The following is a 14,959-nucleotide window of genomic DNA, read 5'->3' as shown; positions in this document are numbered from 1 at the left end:
AATTTAAGAAAGCTTCAGCTAGATGAAGGTTTTTGATTTTGAACTTTTTTTTGTCTTATATTGTTGATAATTTTATAAACCCTTAAAAAATCATATTTCGTAAACTAAATATAAAAATTATATTATAAAAAACTAAATTTTTAATTTTTTTTAAAATTTACGAATTAAAGGCCTCTTTAAAAAGTTTTGTCAAGGGTCTGTAATTGGGTGGCGAGAGAAACTCTTATAATATCGCAATTTTATTTTATGATTAGATTTTTAAAAGTTAATAAATAAAAGGTACGAATACATCGTTCACTATGCATTCAAAGTTCAAACCAATTTTAAGTCAATAGGTAAATGAATAATTTTTAACTTATTTTTTAAAAGGATTACATTTTAAATATTACGACACGAGATATCATTATCATAGCTAACTGTTAGAGTATTAGTATCGTGTTGAGATAAATAAATTAAGTGATTGAATCAAACTGATGAGATGTTGTTTGTCATTGCTTTAGAAGTGAAGCAGCTAAACATAATTTTAAGATGCTAAAAGTTTGGGACAAACGTAGATATTATTTCTAAGGCTAACATAGGTTCAACTTTAATGGCTTGTTTTTATTGTTAAAGTTATCTTATTGTTTTATTCAGAAAAAAATGGCTAAAAAAGTTAAAAAGAGATGTTGGTTTTTGTTAATTTGAAAACCCTCCTTTTGTCTTGGTGGTAGGCCTCAATCACAGTGAAAAAAAAAACTGAAAGCCAAAAAAAAAAAAAAAAAGAAAAAGCTAAGGTAAAGAAAGCAAAGAGAGAGAAAGAGACAAGAGGGGTGGGGGAATGTGGGTTCTCTATGGTTTTAGCTTGTCCCCCCACCCAACACAGTTTCCTGTCTCTATCTCTCTCTTCAAGTCCAAAAGCCAAAAGCCACCACCAATTTGGCTTTTCTTGCCTTTTGTTTCTTTGCTTCCAATAAGCAGTTGTCTATGTCTGCTGCTCCTGCTCCCTCTTCTCAGTACCTGCAAATGGGGGAGGAATCATACTTTGAATTCCTTGTTATTATTTGACACCTTTTTCTTTCTTCACTCTATCCTTTACCATTCTGGCTTTGCGTATCCTCTTTCAAAAACATGACTTTCTTGTTGTTTTCCATTCATCTTCTTCCACTCTTCTCATGTTCTAGCTTTGTGGGTACCCCTTAAAGAGAATATGAAAAATTTCTTGGCAATGATTTGATTTGATTTCCTATTTTTTTTCTCAAGTTTTCAGCTTTCTGGGGTACCCTTTTCTTTAATTACTCTCATTCTACTCTTTTCTTAAATTTTCCAGATATTTACTCTTGTGGAGTTAGTTGGTTATGTGGTTGTACTTGCATTGAGAAGAAAAATTTTTAAAAATAAAACTTGAGGTGTTCATGGAAATTGATCTGAACCATGCGGTGAATGAGGTGGAGAAGGCTGCAATTTGCAATGGGGACTGTGACAAAGCCAGTGCTTGTGTTTACTGTTTGTCCTCTTCATCTTCTTCAAACTCAGCTTCACCTCCTTGTTCCACTTCCATTTATTTGGAGCTTTGGCATGCTTGTGCTGGTCCTCTCACTTCACTTCCCAAAAAGGGAAATGTTGTTGTTTACTTCCCTCAAGGTCACTTGGAACAAGTTGCCTCTGCCTCTCCTTTCTCTCCCTTGGAAATGCCCACCTTTGATCTTCCTCCTCAAATCTTTTGCGAAGTGGTGAATGTCCAGCTTCTCGTAAGTACTCATTTTTTCTTCTTTTACATTGAATTGTGTTTGCATTCTTCCTATGAATTAGTTTTTCCCCCTAAAGTTTGTAGCTTTACCTTTCCTTTAAATTTGGTTGCAAAAATTGAAGTCTTTTTTTCCCCTTTTTTCAGGCCAATAAGGAGAATGATGAGGTCTATACGCAGGTCACTTTACTTCCTCAGCCAGAGGTATATAATTCTCAACTGAAGCTATAGCCGATTGGCTCCTTTATATTGGTTCAGAATATTTGAGTGCAGTTACTTCTATAATCTTAAGAAAAATTTTGAGTTTTTGGTATTACTTTTTATGGGGAAGTGGGGTTTTACGCTGCTCCTTCTTAGGATTTTAGTGACTTGAATGAATTCCTTTCAGCATACTCTTTCTTCTAAGAGGCACTCCAAATTTATGGTTTTGGTGATTTAAATTTGGGATTTTGTACAGTTGGGAGGGCCTAATTTGGAGGGCAAGCAGCTGGATGAGCAAGGTGTGGGTGAGGGAGGAGGTGGTGGATCGCCTACAAAATCAACCCCTCACATGTTTTGCAAGACGCTAACAGCTTCTGACACTAGCACCCATGGAGGGTTCTCTGTTCCTCGTAGAGCCGCCGAAGACTGTTTTCCTCCACTGGTGTGATTTTATACTTTTGATACTCATGTACTATTTACCAGGCTGTTTACTTGATCCTAGAAATTTCTTATAGATGTAATGGTGTTTGCCTTAATTTAGGATTATAAACAGACGAGGCCCTCACAAGAGCTTGTTGCCAAAGACCTGCATGGAGTTGAGTGGAGGTTTCGACATATATATAGGGGTAATTCAGATAGAAATTGTGACATTTCTGATAGTTTTAGATTGTTTTCAATTGAAAGAAACATTGATAGAGCTTAATGTTTATTAATTTTTAGGTCAACCAAGACGGCATCTCCTTACTACGGGCTGGAGTATTTTTGTGAGTCAAAAGAATCTTGTTGCTGGGGATGCAGTGCTCTTTATGAGGTGTGAATAGCTTTACCAATAAACAAATTGAAAGATGCATATGAACTTCTGACAGGGATTTAATTAATTCTTTATGTTTTCCCCTAGAGTGGAGGGCATAATTCCCTATTGATACTTAGAAATTGGCCAAAAGGGGAAAAATCATAAAAGGAAGATATAATCATCATTAAAATAGTACGGCCATGATAAATTACTTTACTTTATGCTACTTGAGAATCATAAATATCTATTTACACAGGAAATATAATGGATGTTTTACAGTTCTGGTGCTGCCTTGTGTTCCCATGGCCTAGTTATTTGAAGTTCTCGGGTTTATCAATTTTTTTTTTTTTTTTTACATTGTAGGGGTGAAGATGGAGAGCTGAGGTTGGGAATTAGAAGAGCTGTACGACCTCGAAATGGTCTTCCTGACTCAGTTATTACAAAACAGAATTCATATCCAAATGTTCTTTCTGCAGTGGCTAATGCAATATCAACCAAAAGCATGTTTCACATCTTCTACAGTCCAAGGTAAGTGTCTCTTTCCTCTTAATTAAAGAAATCATCTGGTATTTGGCCAAAACAAAAAAAAGAAAAGAAATAAGCTGGTTTAAGTGATTTAAATAAAATGTATGATTTTATTGTGGTTCATCTCCCTCTCGAGCTAAATTGTGTGCTAGCTCACGATATAGCACATGCATATTTATATTAAATTGCATCCTATTCTAGTAAGCAATAAAGGATCTTCAATGAAAGGTATTATGCATAAATTATAGAGGAAACATTAAGAAACTTAGCATGTATATAAATCTTGTTATTATATTTGATATTTAGTTCATATAGGACTTTAGTGAACGTGCATTGATCCATTGTTAGCAAAGTCCTAAAACACCAGGATGCAAGATAAGAGATAATCTGTATTCAATTTTCCAGAATGATCCTATAGAGTATGTGAAGTGCAATTGCCTCTTCAAATATGTAATTGGACATGCTGCTTGATGAAAAATGAGGGGGAATTTTGATGGTTAGACATGTTGGGTGCAAACCTTTGGTCACTAGCACAATAGAACTTTCAAGGTTCGTAAGTGATTGGAGTTGTCCTGCAAAACATTACGGCAACAATTGTGCAAAATATGTTCATAAATGAGACAATTATGATAGAAAGACGTGTGCAGCTGTTGTTTTCCTTGGCACTACTACATGGTCACCTTTAAAGTATATTACTGACATTAATGGGTGAAAACAGTTCGGTCTTGCCAACAATGTTCGGAAGAATGGCTGCAGATGGAACTGCTTTAAAGCTCATTATATTCTATTCCCAATTCTTGTTTTCATATGATTTAAACTTGTTGGGGCACTACTGTAACGATGAGCATAATTCAAACTTTGCGAAACCTTGCATTCATCTCCCCTGGCCATCTTTAGAGATTTTATGTTTTTTTATTTTTGGCCTAATGCAAACTTTGTGAAACCTTGCATTCATCTCCCCTGGCCATCTTTAGAGATTTTACGTTATTTTATTTTTGGCCGGCATTTCCAGAGTATTCACCTAACAAAATATAGAATAAAGAAGCATTTGGAGATGTGAGAATGAACTAGAAACAGAGCATGAATACTGTTCTTTATTAGGTTGAAAATTTTAATGCTTATAAGAAATATCAAAAGAGGTCTTCAGCTTCTTGGCCTAGTAGCTAAGAAGGCTTTAGAAAGCATGTAAGGTGGGAGTTCGAGCCCCAACATCCTGATTCCCTATCTTATGGACCAAAAAGAAGTATCAAAAGAGTAACTGACACATGGTGAATTAGCAATGGAAACTTTATATTAAGTGTGAATGGTCCATTTCAAAAATATCTAGGCTATTTTCAAACTGACTGCAAAGTAGCACCTAATATTAGACTTTAGATTATAAGTAGCTTTAGGAAGTTGAATTCCCAGAGCATTCTGAAAGTTTGATTTCCATTGTCTCATTTTGGAATGTGATTCACTTCTCATGTTGCTGAGCTTCTAAATCTGTTTTGAATGCATGCTTTGGGAGTATTTGATGTGAAATGAAATAGTAAGCCTGTTCAAGTTGCTGTAATGCAGGGCCAGTCATGCAGAGTTTGTCATACCCTTCCAAAAGTATACTAAATGTGTCACAAATCCAGTGTGCACTGGGACGAGATTCAAAATGAGATTTGAAATAGATGATTCGCCGGAGAGAAGGTCTTGTTCAACTAATTGCAGATCATCACTAAGATCAATTTCTTTCTTTGTTTCTTTTCCCGTTTACCTATTAGTGGTTTTTATGTTGAGAATAGAATGTAGTACTACTTTCATGCAGGTGTAGTGGTGTAGTGACAGGAATAGGGGACTCAGATCCTTATAGATGGCCCGACTCAAAGTGGAGATGCTTAATGGTGAGCTCCTAATATTAGCTTGTGTACTCATGCTTTTATTTGTATAGTTTGTATGTATAGTCTTTATCAGAAGACTCACAAGTGAATATATTTGGTCTTTATGAAAATATATTACATGTCTGTGTTAGCTTGTGCATTCTTTGTGTTAATACATGGAAGAAAAATTCAAAGCTATTAAATGAATCTTGTTTGACTCTTTAGTATAAGACCTTTATTATGACACTTAACAGGTTAGATGGGATGAAAATATTGTGAGTGATCACCAAGAGAGAGTTTCACCTTGGGAAATTGATCCTTCTGTTTCTCTGCCACTCTTGAGCATTCAATCTTCACCGAGGTTGAAGAAATTGCAGACAGGTCTGCAGGCTGCTGCACTGGAAACCCCAATCACAGGTACAAATCTTTCCAACAGAATGGTAATATCGTTACCTTTTATACTTGATTAATGAGTGCATCCTTTGAAATGTTCTTTTCATCAGGAAGGGGTGGATTTTTGGACTTTGAGGAATCGTTAAGATCCTCTAAGGTCTTGCAAGGTCAAGAAAATGTAGGTTTTGTATCACCTCTATATGGATGTGATACTGTAAACCGCCCGCTAGATTTTGAGATGCAATCTTCGGCACATCAAAATCTTGCATTAACAGGAAGTGGAAAGACTAATATTAGTGAGTTTACGAGGACTCGCTCCACTGCTTACACAGGCTTTGCGGAATCTAATAGGTTTCCGAAGGTCTTGCAAGGTCAAGAAATTTGCCCATTGAAATCCTTGGCGCAGAAGGCTGATAACAACCCTGGTGTTTGGGCAAAAACCAATCTTGGTTGCAATTCTTTCAATGTGCATCAAGCACCGAAAACCAATTGCTATACACTAGCATCAGAAGGCCTTCGAAATATGTATTTTCCTTATAGTGACTTTTACAAAGCTGGCCCGGATCCTACAATGAGCTCTTATGCATCTCCACTTCCAAGAGGCAATGTCTCATTCAATGCTTCCTCAATTAAGACAGGAGTTATTGTTGATGGGGTCAGAAAACCAAATACACTGAATGAACATAAGCCATTGGAGAATATTTCCAGTCCTGCCTTTAGAAAAAATTTAAGGAACCAACAGGATGACTGCTTCAAAGGAAATGTTGCTGGATGTAAACTCTTTGGCTTCTCCTTGACTGCAGATTCACTTACTCCTAACTCACAAAATTCTGGTAAGAGGAGTTGTACAAAGGTAAGTTATCTTAGGGACAAAGTTGAATTTAACTTTACTTCTTATTTGTCTCCTACTGACTTTGACTTGACTGACTGAAGGTTCACAAGCAAGGCAGCTTGGTTGGAAGAGCCATTGATCTCTCAAGACTCTATGGATATGATGACTTGATGACTGAACTAGAACGTCTATTCAGTATGGAAGGCCTTTTAAGGGATCCTGATAAAGGGTGGCGGGTTTTGTACACTGACAGTGAGAATGATGTGATGGTGGTTGGAGATGACCCATGGCAGTAAGTGTCACTCTCCTGTCTACCCCATTTCCAGTTTATTACATGATAGTGATTATGCACATCTGATGTCATTGTTGCAATGTGCATATTAAGATTAAATGGTAACTGCAGATGGATATTTTTGCTATATTTTTCTCCCCTTTTTTATTCTTTTGAGTGCACATCCTTTCTTTCAGCTTTGCAAAATTAAGTGCATGTTACTGATGCCACAATGTTGTTTTATCATCAAATTAAACTAATCCTTGGGTTTAGGGTGAATGAGATGCATAGGGGCATAGATCAAAATTAAATGAGAGTTTGGCATTTTCCTTGAGTACTCTTATCTTGACCACCATAATTTATGGGGCAGTAGCAGTAAAGATACCAAGAGAAGTATTTGGTGAAAAGCTCATTTCCCTCTATTCATTGGTTCAGTAAGGAAAAAAAAATTAAAAAGCAATTTCTTTCAAATCAGCAATGAAGATTCATGAATGATTTGTATTGTTACAACACATGTTTGAACAAGCAGTAAAACAAGGAAACTAGAAAAAGGGGGCTAAGAAACTAATAACAATCTATATTTAGTATTCACGGCAATTAGCAGGTCCTGTTCAGAAGGGAAACGATGCTCAAACCCTGTTCAAATGCTCATTGAGATTTGTTGACTTTTGCTGTGTGTAAAATATCTTTGCCTATGATGATTTTTTTTTTTTTTTCTGTTTGCAGTGAATTTTGTGACGTGGTGTCCAAGATCCACATATACACCCAAGAAGAAGTGGAGAAGATGACAATAGGAATGGCCAGTGATGATACTCAAAGCTGTTTGGAACAAGCACCAGTGATAATGGAAGCATCAAAGTCTTCTTCAGTGGGCCAGCCAGATTCCTCTCCAACGGTAATAAGGGTATGAGGATCGGTGTTTGTTTTTGGTGTTGTGTTTGTGTTGTGTTTGCTATGTGTATGCAACTTATTGAACCCTGAAGCTATCAAGGAAATGCTACTGTCAAATGAAAATGTTGAAAGCTAAAAGTGGCCTTTCCGGCCTTATGGTATTGACAAATAAAGTTGATTGAAGTGATTCAAGTCTGTTGCTTTGTAGTCATCAACAATGGGTGGCACCAAAATTGATTCATGCATTGTCTCTTAATTGTGTCATTTCAAAGCCAGAAAATGTGGAAATAATCATTTGAATATCAAGTTGATGTGCTTTGAGTTTTGAAAACCCCTCAAAAACATAGGATGTTCATTTTTCTGATTGGCTACAAGGGTTTCCAAACCACGAAACCACAAATTCTTAGAAACTAGTTCTAACTTGTTTGTGATGTACAAGCAAGTAAATCTTTTTTCAGTGCCTCTCACTGATGCCTAAAAAGCTCACGACCAATGACCATTCTTCTGATCTCACTGGTTCCTGCCCCAATTTCATATAGCTTGGCATCTCGAAGAAGACGGCCACTTGTATACTCATTTACATATCCATTACCACCTAAACACTGTATAGCCTGCAAAAGTCCAATAGGAACACAAATGATTTGATAAACATGATTCAAACTCGGATTGACAGAGTCAGAAAGAGCAAGATAAATCCTTCACCTGCAAAGCAACTTGGGTGGCTCTTTCAGCTGCACAAAGTATAGCTCCCGCACAGTCCTGAAATTTTGCATCCAGAAGAGTTATTGCATGCCTTAGTTCAAGTGTGCTACTGTTACACGAGAACATAAATCTCTCTAATTCAAATTCCATGAAACATCAAAAGTATAAAAGAAATCAAGAAAAAGAAATGCATTGCAAATTAAAGCTATTTCTGCATATTAATTTAAGCAACATAAACAAGAAGGTGAATAAATACATAAAAGATTGGAAGGAAAGAAAAATACTGAAAACACCGTTTTTCAATGGCATCTAGTCATCAAATCATGATGAATTTGAGCAAGTTAAAAACATTATAAACTGGCTATGTATCATTTAATCACTTATCAACATGCCTTTAGCTAGATGCCTGAATCAGATAAAAGGCACAAATAGGTATCCATATCATGCAAAATGTTACATTAAGGTATTCATCTTATCTTCTAAGGGCCTTAGATCGCAACTTGCAACTTTTGTCATTACAGCAGTTGTTAATTAATGGGATACATTCAAGTGCATGCGAACTTTGGAGAAAAATAACACTAGCCAAACAAAAGTCAGTAAGAATTCATAGTAATTGTCTGACTATTTCAAAGACAGAAAACCTCATTCAAACCCCCCTCCCAACAAAAAAAAAAAAAAAAACTCTATTAAGGACCTCATTTTATTTTGTCTTTAGAAATAATTTGATAATAACCTATGTAATGGAACTTGCAATATTGCATATAATGAGGGTAGTGACCATATTGGCTGAATTTACCAACTTCCATACAAGAATAAGTACATAAAACCATTTTTTAAAAAATAAATATCAACAAAAATTTTCAGATCAGGAATGGGAGAAAGGGAAAAGGAAAGGAATTAAACCTTAGGGTCAACTCTCCCATTGTCGCAGTCCCTTGCAACAGAATAGACGTAGGACCTGAAAAAAGAAGTTATCAGCTTCAGCCATATGAAAATTAAATTTAGAAAGACTCCATAATTTTATAATCAGAATGCTAATACCTTGATGATTGTAGAGAAGTATACATGTCAGCAACTTTCCCCTGTAATTGCAGAGTAAGAACATAAATCTAAGATTCCAAGACAAGCATCCACAGAACATTATCAAGATAGCTTCCATTAACAATTATAACAAACCTGTATAAACTGAAATTCCCCAATTGGTCGGCCAAACTGTACCCTCTCTCGTATGTAAGGAAGAACAACATCAAGACATGCCTGCATTATACCAAGGGGCCCAGCTGCCAAAACAAGTCTCTCCAAATCTAGTCCTGACATTAATACATAAACCCCTGAAACAAGTAAAAATCATCCATTAGAATACTTAAACAAGCAAAAGATGCATTTACTCACAACTGAAGCAGAAACATAAAGCAACAACTTTTCATAGTACTGGCATAGTCAAGAGTATTAAGCCTCCATTTACAGATTTTTTTAATAAATATTCTTTGCTTCTAAAGCAGTTTTCTTCAAAAAGTAGAGAAGATGGATCGTATGCGAAACTCTATGAGGTCATCTGATTAGGCAGCATATTGTCATAGCCATAAAATATCTGCTGCTATCAGTCAATATTTCCTTCCTATAGCACCTGAAGAGGAGGGAAAAACTTTCAGAGATGCAAAACCTTTTCCTTCTTTGCCAAGAACATTTTCTTCTGGAACGAAGCAATTCTCAAAGACAAGCTCACATCTGCGCAGACCATCACTGTTATTAGTACAAAAGAGGAGCACAAATGGACTTCAAAATATATGACTTCATTTAAAGCAGAGCACACATACGTATCACTTCCTCGCATCCCAAGTTTGTCCAATTTCTGAGCAGTGCTGAATCTGCATAGTGACAAAAAATCAAAAGATTAATGAATAAATCTAATTTCTCATTTTTCTATCATATTACTGTCCTAGATGCTTCTTATTTCACCTCAAAAGAAGATTCTTAACGACAAAATACATCTATATTAAAGTTAATACCACCATTTTGTTTATGTAAACAAATTTTTTGCATGATGTTATCACATCAAAGAAGATATTGATTTCTGCCTTGATGTACTTAAAAGCACCCCTAGCAGAAAAAAAGGGGAGAGAGAGAGAGGCTTTATATATATAAAATATTCATTAATACCAGCAAGCAAGCAATTAGCCATTTGGAAAAAGGGTGTTACAGGTTAGTACAGTCTAGATGCAAGAAATATTTTTGTGAAAATCTAAGTTGCAGATCAGGCACCCTCACAAGGTAATAAACAAAACCATTTATGCTCTATCATACAAGTCTCAAAGAAAGACTGGTTCATGTTTGGACTATCACCCAACATCTTTTATTAATACACAAAATGTTACTTTCGCATATTTTCGAACATAAGATAATTAGTCAGCTGCAATTCAAGTACCCAGGCATTCCCTTCTCAATAATAAACGCTGTGATTCCTTTTGATCCAGCTGTGACATCTGTTTTTGCATAAACAACCTGAAAGACTTGATGAATCAGTATAAAGCAAGAAAATTCTTGCAGAAGAAAAGTTGTACAGTGAAGCAGAGGTCTTTATCCACATCAGATATAGATTCTTACAACCAAACAATATAGAAAGGGAGATTTTCCACTTATCCAAGGGGTAGGGAAGAAAAAAAAAAAGGTAATCAGAGTTTCTATAAAACAAGCACCATTTTCACTTGAAAATAAGCAGAAACAGTTTAGCAGGAATGATTCACATGAACAAGGTTATAGTATAAGAGTCATCTAAGGTCATTGTATAAACTGTTCTCTACTCAAGAGAATAGTTTATCTGCTGAAATGCTTCTGTATGCAGCTTAAAATAAGCAGAAAGCCCTTGCTTCATTCTGGTAACCACATATAAATAACCACTTTTTACACAATAACATTATACTATAAAACCTTGTCCTCATCATATCATGAAAAGAATTGTTGTATTCCTCCTACCGTCTATTTATTGGTTGGAAGAAATGTAAACAACAGTCTCCTGCTAATTGGACTGCAGGGAAAAGCTGTGTTTGTTTCATAATGAACAGGAATATAAGGTCTGTTTGTCAAAGCCTGAAATCTCTTAATAGCAGAGGATATTCAAATTAATAACACTAATATACGTGATACATGGAATGTTAAAGAAGAAAGATTTATCATCATATGTGTATCATTCACTAGCATCTCTACCGAATAAAAAATCTAATGATTATTAAATTTAAAATCCACTCAGTCTGATAGTTAGTGACCACAGATTCATAATGCGTGCTTCCTGTAGTTATTCAAGTCAGTTTGGTATGTTTTAAGATGGTAAAATCTAGATTTTCTTGCACATCCTCAAATGTGCTAGCCATTCTTCATGTCCTGTACTCAGATTTGAACCCCTCTCCTATTGCATAAAAGTTTTAAAGAAACAAAAATAAGAAAATGTGAGTGTATTCAGATACTCTTAGCTTAGCTCAATGGTAAAGTTGGGGCTTGGCAGAAACAAGAACACAGACAAAGCATTCATCAACAGAATTGTTTCTAGTACAAAGTTGACTTTGGCAGTCTCTGTTGTAGTATCTAAAGAGTACAATATCAAATCTTTTACTTTAGCTTAATGAGGGCTAAAACGGATGTATACACAATTCTCGAAGACTTGAAGCATTTATTTAGCAAAATTAGTCGAGTAACACCAGCATACAAAAATTAACCATAGCCATGTCTAACAATGTAAATATATTCTTAATAGAAATACCAATGTTTGAGCAACTGGACCATTAGTGCACCACATCTTGTTCCCATTGAGAACATAACCCCCATCAACCCGATCAGCTTTGCATTTCATGCTAACAACATCAGAGCCAGCTGCAGAAATTGCAAAAAGATTAGCCAGATCAAATGATTAAAAGCCGTGCAGCCATAAATGTAAGACTTAAGCAAAGAAAAGGTTCTTCTAAGTTACCATTGGGTTCACTCATAGCGAGAGCTCCTACATGCTCTCCACTGATAAGCTACAAAAAGAAGATAGTGGGTATGTCATAAGGGAGATAGAATCCAAAAGAAAGAATAATAGAAGTGGGCAGTGGACCTGACTTAAAACTCCATTCTCATCAAAATCAGAGAGAGAAGATGACCTTGGCACACATAATATTGGAGGGAAGTGTGAGAGAAAAGGACTGAGATACCGTACCATTCTATTCATTGTAAGAATGTTATTAAGGGGGGAAAAAAGAAACTAACAGCTAGCAAATAGTAATACATTAGTAACTGATCCTAATTATAGGCAACTTCAGCTTGTCCACAAAACAATATGAATATCCCATGAAATGCTGATTATAGCAATATTTGACAGAAAATAGTCTGTATAAAATAGCACAATGATCGATAAACATTAGTGTCTAAAACACATACAAAAAGACTAGGGTCCTTCAATAAAACATATATGCAATAAGATAATTTATTGGAAATTACTGAAAATGGAACATTGATTTAAAATAGAACCTTGGGTAAGTACTTCTCTTTCTGGGCAGGGCTTCCGTTCCTTGCCTACAAAACCATAAAAAAAATCAGCTTAAGAGCCTGTTAGAAGATAGCAGGCTGTGATTAGAACAACATAAGAGTTTTGTAATTCGGTTTACCAACTGATTGATACACAGATTAGAATGTGCACCATAGGAAAGACCAACAGACCCCGAAGCACGGCTTATTTCTTCCAATGCTATGCAGTGAAACAAGTAACCAAGACCAAGTCCTCCATATTCCTCTACAAGAGAACCAAAGAACCAAAGTGTTTTTCTTCATTAATGAAGTACTTACAAAACAAATAGGAAGTTTCAGGCTAAAATTTTATTGAATCCATTTGAATTTCCCAGTTACGAAAAGGAGGTTTATTGGATACTAATATGATAATGTTTTACCTGGTGCAGTTATTCCATGGAGATTAAAATCTCCCATGAGTTTCCATAAATTAACCTCCTGGAGAATGAATAAAGAAGCAAACCCATATTCAAAGAAATGGAATAAAAAGTAATAAAATTTTTAAAAAAATTGTGGAATTCGATTCACACCTTGGGGAAAGAATTAGAGTGGTCAATTTTCGAAGCATGAGGAGCAATATTTTCTTGTGCAAATTGCCTAACACTTTCTTTAAACTGTCACCATTAACAAAAATAAAAAATAAAAAGATTAAAGAAATGGGAAAACTCTAATGTAATCCAAGAATGTGTAAAACGTTAAAATCGCATTTTTTCAAATAAAAAAAAAAAAAAAAAAGAAACGAAGAGAGTACCTGTAATTGAGTGTCATCGAAGAGTAAGGAAGTTGAAGAGAAAAAAGCGCGTTGTCTTTCTCTTCTCAAAATTCTAGCGGAAAAAGAACTTGATGATGCAAATAGCCTCTGCATTTTTTTTTTTAGTCGTTTTGGTGTCCTGTTCTCTTAGTATTTAGAATTCGAATTTTAAATAGAGGAAGAAAGAAAAGAAAATGAGGAAGAAAAAATTGTGTTTGGAATGGGACAAAATCTGGCAAGTTTGCTTAATCCGTTTACTGGGACGCGTGGTGGATTATGATTGGTGGGAGATGTTGGCAGGCGTGGGCACGTGCATTCATGATTAGTACATATGTTTTGATTAAGCAGAAGGATAACGGGTTGGGTCCAGACCGATTTTTTTCGTCTGATTTTGATTTAATTTCATAAAATTAAAATCTGACTTTTTATTGGATATTAAAATATTATTTTTTATATTCAAATTCATTTAATTTGTATAATTTTATAAAATTAATTAATAATTTAATTTAATTATAATATTTATAAAATATTATTTTAATATAAATTTATTTTAATTATATATATTACTTTTATTAAATTAATATATTAAAATTAAAAATAAAATTATATAAAATAACTATAAAACTTGTGTTTTTATATAAAATTGAATATTGAATCGTTAAGAAATAATATGAGAAAAAAATAAGTATAGTTAAAATGAGAATATTTAAATGTATGTGTGATAAGATTATAAAAAATAAATAAATAAATTTTAAAAATTTAAAAGTAATTTAAATTAAAAAAATGATCTTTTGAAATGATTTAAATGTATAAAATATAAATTTATTTGTACATTAATTAAGAAAAATGAATTGTTAAATTTAGAAAAAATTATGACTTTTAGAGACAGCTTATGAAAGATGTAAATATAAATAATAAAAAATAATATGATAATTAAAAATAATATAATAATTAAAAATAAATTAAAAAATCATTTTTATAAAAGTAAAAAATACAAAAAAATTTAAAATTGTAACTTAACATGAGTTTTTTTTAATCTTTCATATAATTATAAGATATAAAATTTAATTTATTATTGCTGTATAAGATTAAATTGGATCAAAATCTGATCAATTCGAATAGTTTTGTCATCCTATAGTCAAGGATTGAATTGCCACCAAGCCGAGGTTTATCCTTTTCCTTTTAGATTAGATTAGGCTGCAAACGCAAAGATAATAGTTTGTAATTTCCACGTTACATTTAGAAGAGGACAGACAGAGGACACATCACGACAGATTTGGTTTGCTTTTGTCTATTTCGTCCACATTTCATGAGACGTATCAACGCACGCAAATGGTGTTAATAATTTTTTATTCTATCATTATCTATCTTTACGATTTTTTTATATTTTTATGTAATTGTTGTATGTATATTAATAAGGTTATAATAGTTTTTTTTTTCTTTGAAAGTAAAGTGAGAATTCACTTATTAAAATATATTTTTATTTTTTAATTC

At 34.1% G+C, this 14,959-nt stretch overlaps 2 protein-coding genes across 3 annotated transcripts; one reads left to right on the top strand and one right to left on the bottom strand.

Annotated features, from left to right (window-relative positions):
- Window positions 1–927: 927 nt before the first annotated feature.
- ARF4 (auxin response factor 4) lies at window positions 928–7,672 on the top strand. The gene is made up of 12 exons (XM_022873182.2): window positions 928–1,727; window positions 1,871–1,927; window positions 2,181–2,366; window positions 2,466–2,550; window positions 2,645–2,735; window positions 3,081–3,245; window positions 4,800–4,919; window positions 5,038–5,113; window positions 5,344–5,506; window positions 5,593–6,335; window positions 6,416–6,606; window positions 7,312–7,672. Exons 1-12 carry the CDS (start codon window positions 1,392–1,394, stop codon window positions 7,493–7,495), a joined length of 2,397 nt encoding a protein of 798 aa, XP_022728917.1. The 5' UTR covers window positions 928–1,391; the 3' UTR covers window positions 7,496–7,672.
- An 84-nt stretch (window positions 7,673–7,756) lies between these two features.
- Window positions 7,757–13,606, bottom strand: IVD (isovaleryl-CoA-dehydrogenase). 2 transcript variants are annotated; one of them, XM_022873184.2, is made up of 15 exons: window positions 13,466–13,606; window positions 13,245–13,328; window positions 13,095–13,152; window positions 12,816–12,940; window positions 12,679–12,723; window positions 12,140–12,188; window positions 11,933–12,042; window positions 10,604–10,680; window positions 9,996–10,046; window positions 9,806–9,906; window positions 9,355–9,509; window positions 9,220–9,260; window positions 9,082–9,136; window positions 8,179–8,235; window positions 7,757–8,087 (listed from the first exon to the last, which is right to left on the bottom strand). In XM_022873184.2, exons 1-15 carry the CDS (start codon window positions 13,577–13,579, stop codon window positions 7,941–7,943), a joined length of 1,269 nt encoding a protein of 422 aa, XP_022728919.1. In that variant the 5' UTR covers window positions 13,580–13,606; the 3' UTR covers window positions 7,757–7,940. The 2 variants fall into 2 exon arrangements, with proteins under 2 accessions (XP_022728919.1, XP_022728920.1); XM_022873185.2 differs by having other exon boundaries at window positions 9,842–9,906.
- Window positions 13,607–14,959: the final 1,353 nt, after the last annotated feature.

The sequence above is a fragment of the Durio zibethinus genome, chromosome 6 (assembly GCF_047325235.1).
Source record: "Durio zibethinus cultivar Kanyao isolate XHJ-2024 chromosome 6, ASM4732523v1, whole genome shotgun sequence".
Lineage (NCBI taxonomy): Eukaryota > Viridiplantae > Streptophyta > Magnoliopsida > Malvales > Malvaceae > Durio > Durio zibethinus.
The sequence above is the reverse complement of the archived record's forward strand: the minus strand, read 5'-3'. Positions and strand labels throughout refer to the sequence as shown.

Excerpts from the sequence above, each read along its gene's own strand:
- IVD (XM_022873184.2), bottom strand. The coding sequence starts at position 13,579 with ATGCAGAGGCTATTTGCATCATCAAGTTCTTTTTCCGCTAGAATTTTG. Across the intron at positions 12,941-13,094 it reads CCATGGAATAACTGCACCAG|AGGAATATGGAGGACTTGGT; the intron begins GTAAAACATTAT and ends GTTCTCTTGTAG. Across the intron at positions 12,189-12,678 it reads AAGAGAAGTACTTACCCAAG|CTTATCAGTGGAGAGCATGT; the intron begins GTTCTATTTTAA and ends TTCTTTTTGTAG.
- ARF4 (XM_022873182.2), top strand. The coding sequence starts at position 1,392 with ATGGAAATTGATCTGAACCATGCGGTGAATGAGGTGGAGAAGGCTGCA. Across the intron at positions 2,367-2,465 it reads AAGACTGTTTTCCTCCACTG|GATTATAAACAGACGAGGCC; the intron begins GTGTGATTTTAT and ends GCCTTAATTTAG. Across the intron at positions 3,246-4,799 it reads CACATCTTCTACAGTCCAAG|GGCCAGTCATGCAGAGTTTG; the intron begins GTAAGTGTCTCT and ends GCTGTAATGCAG.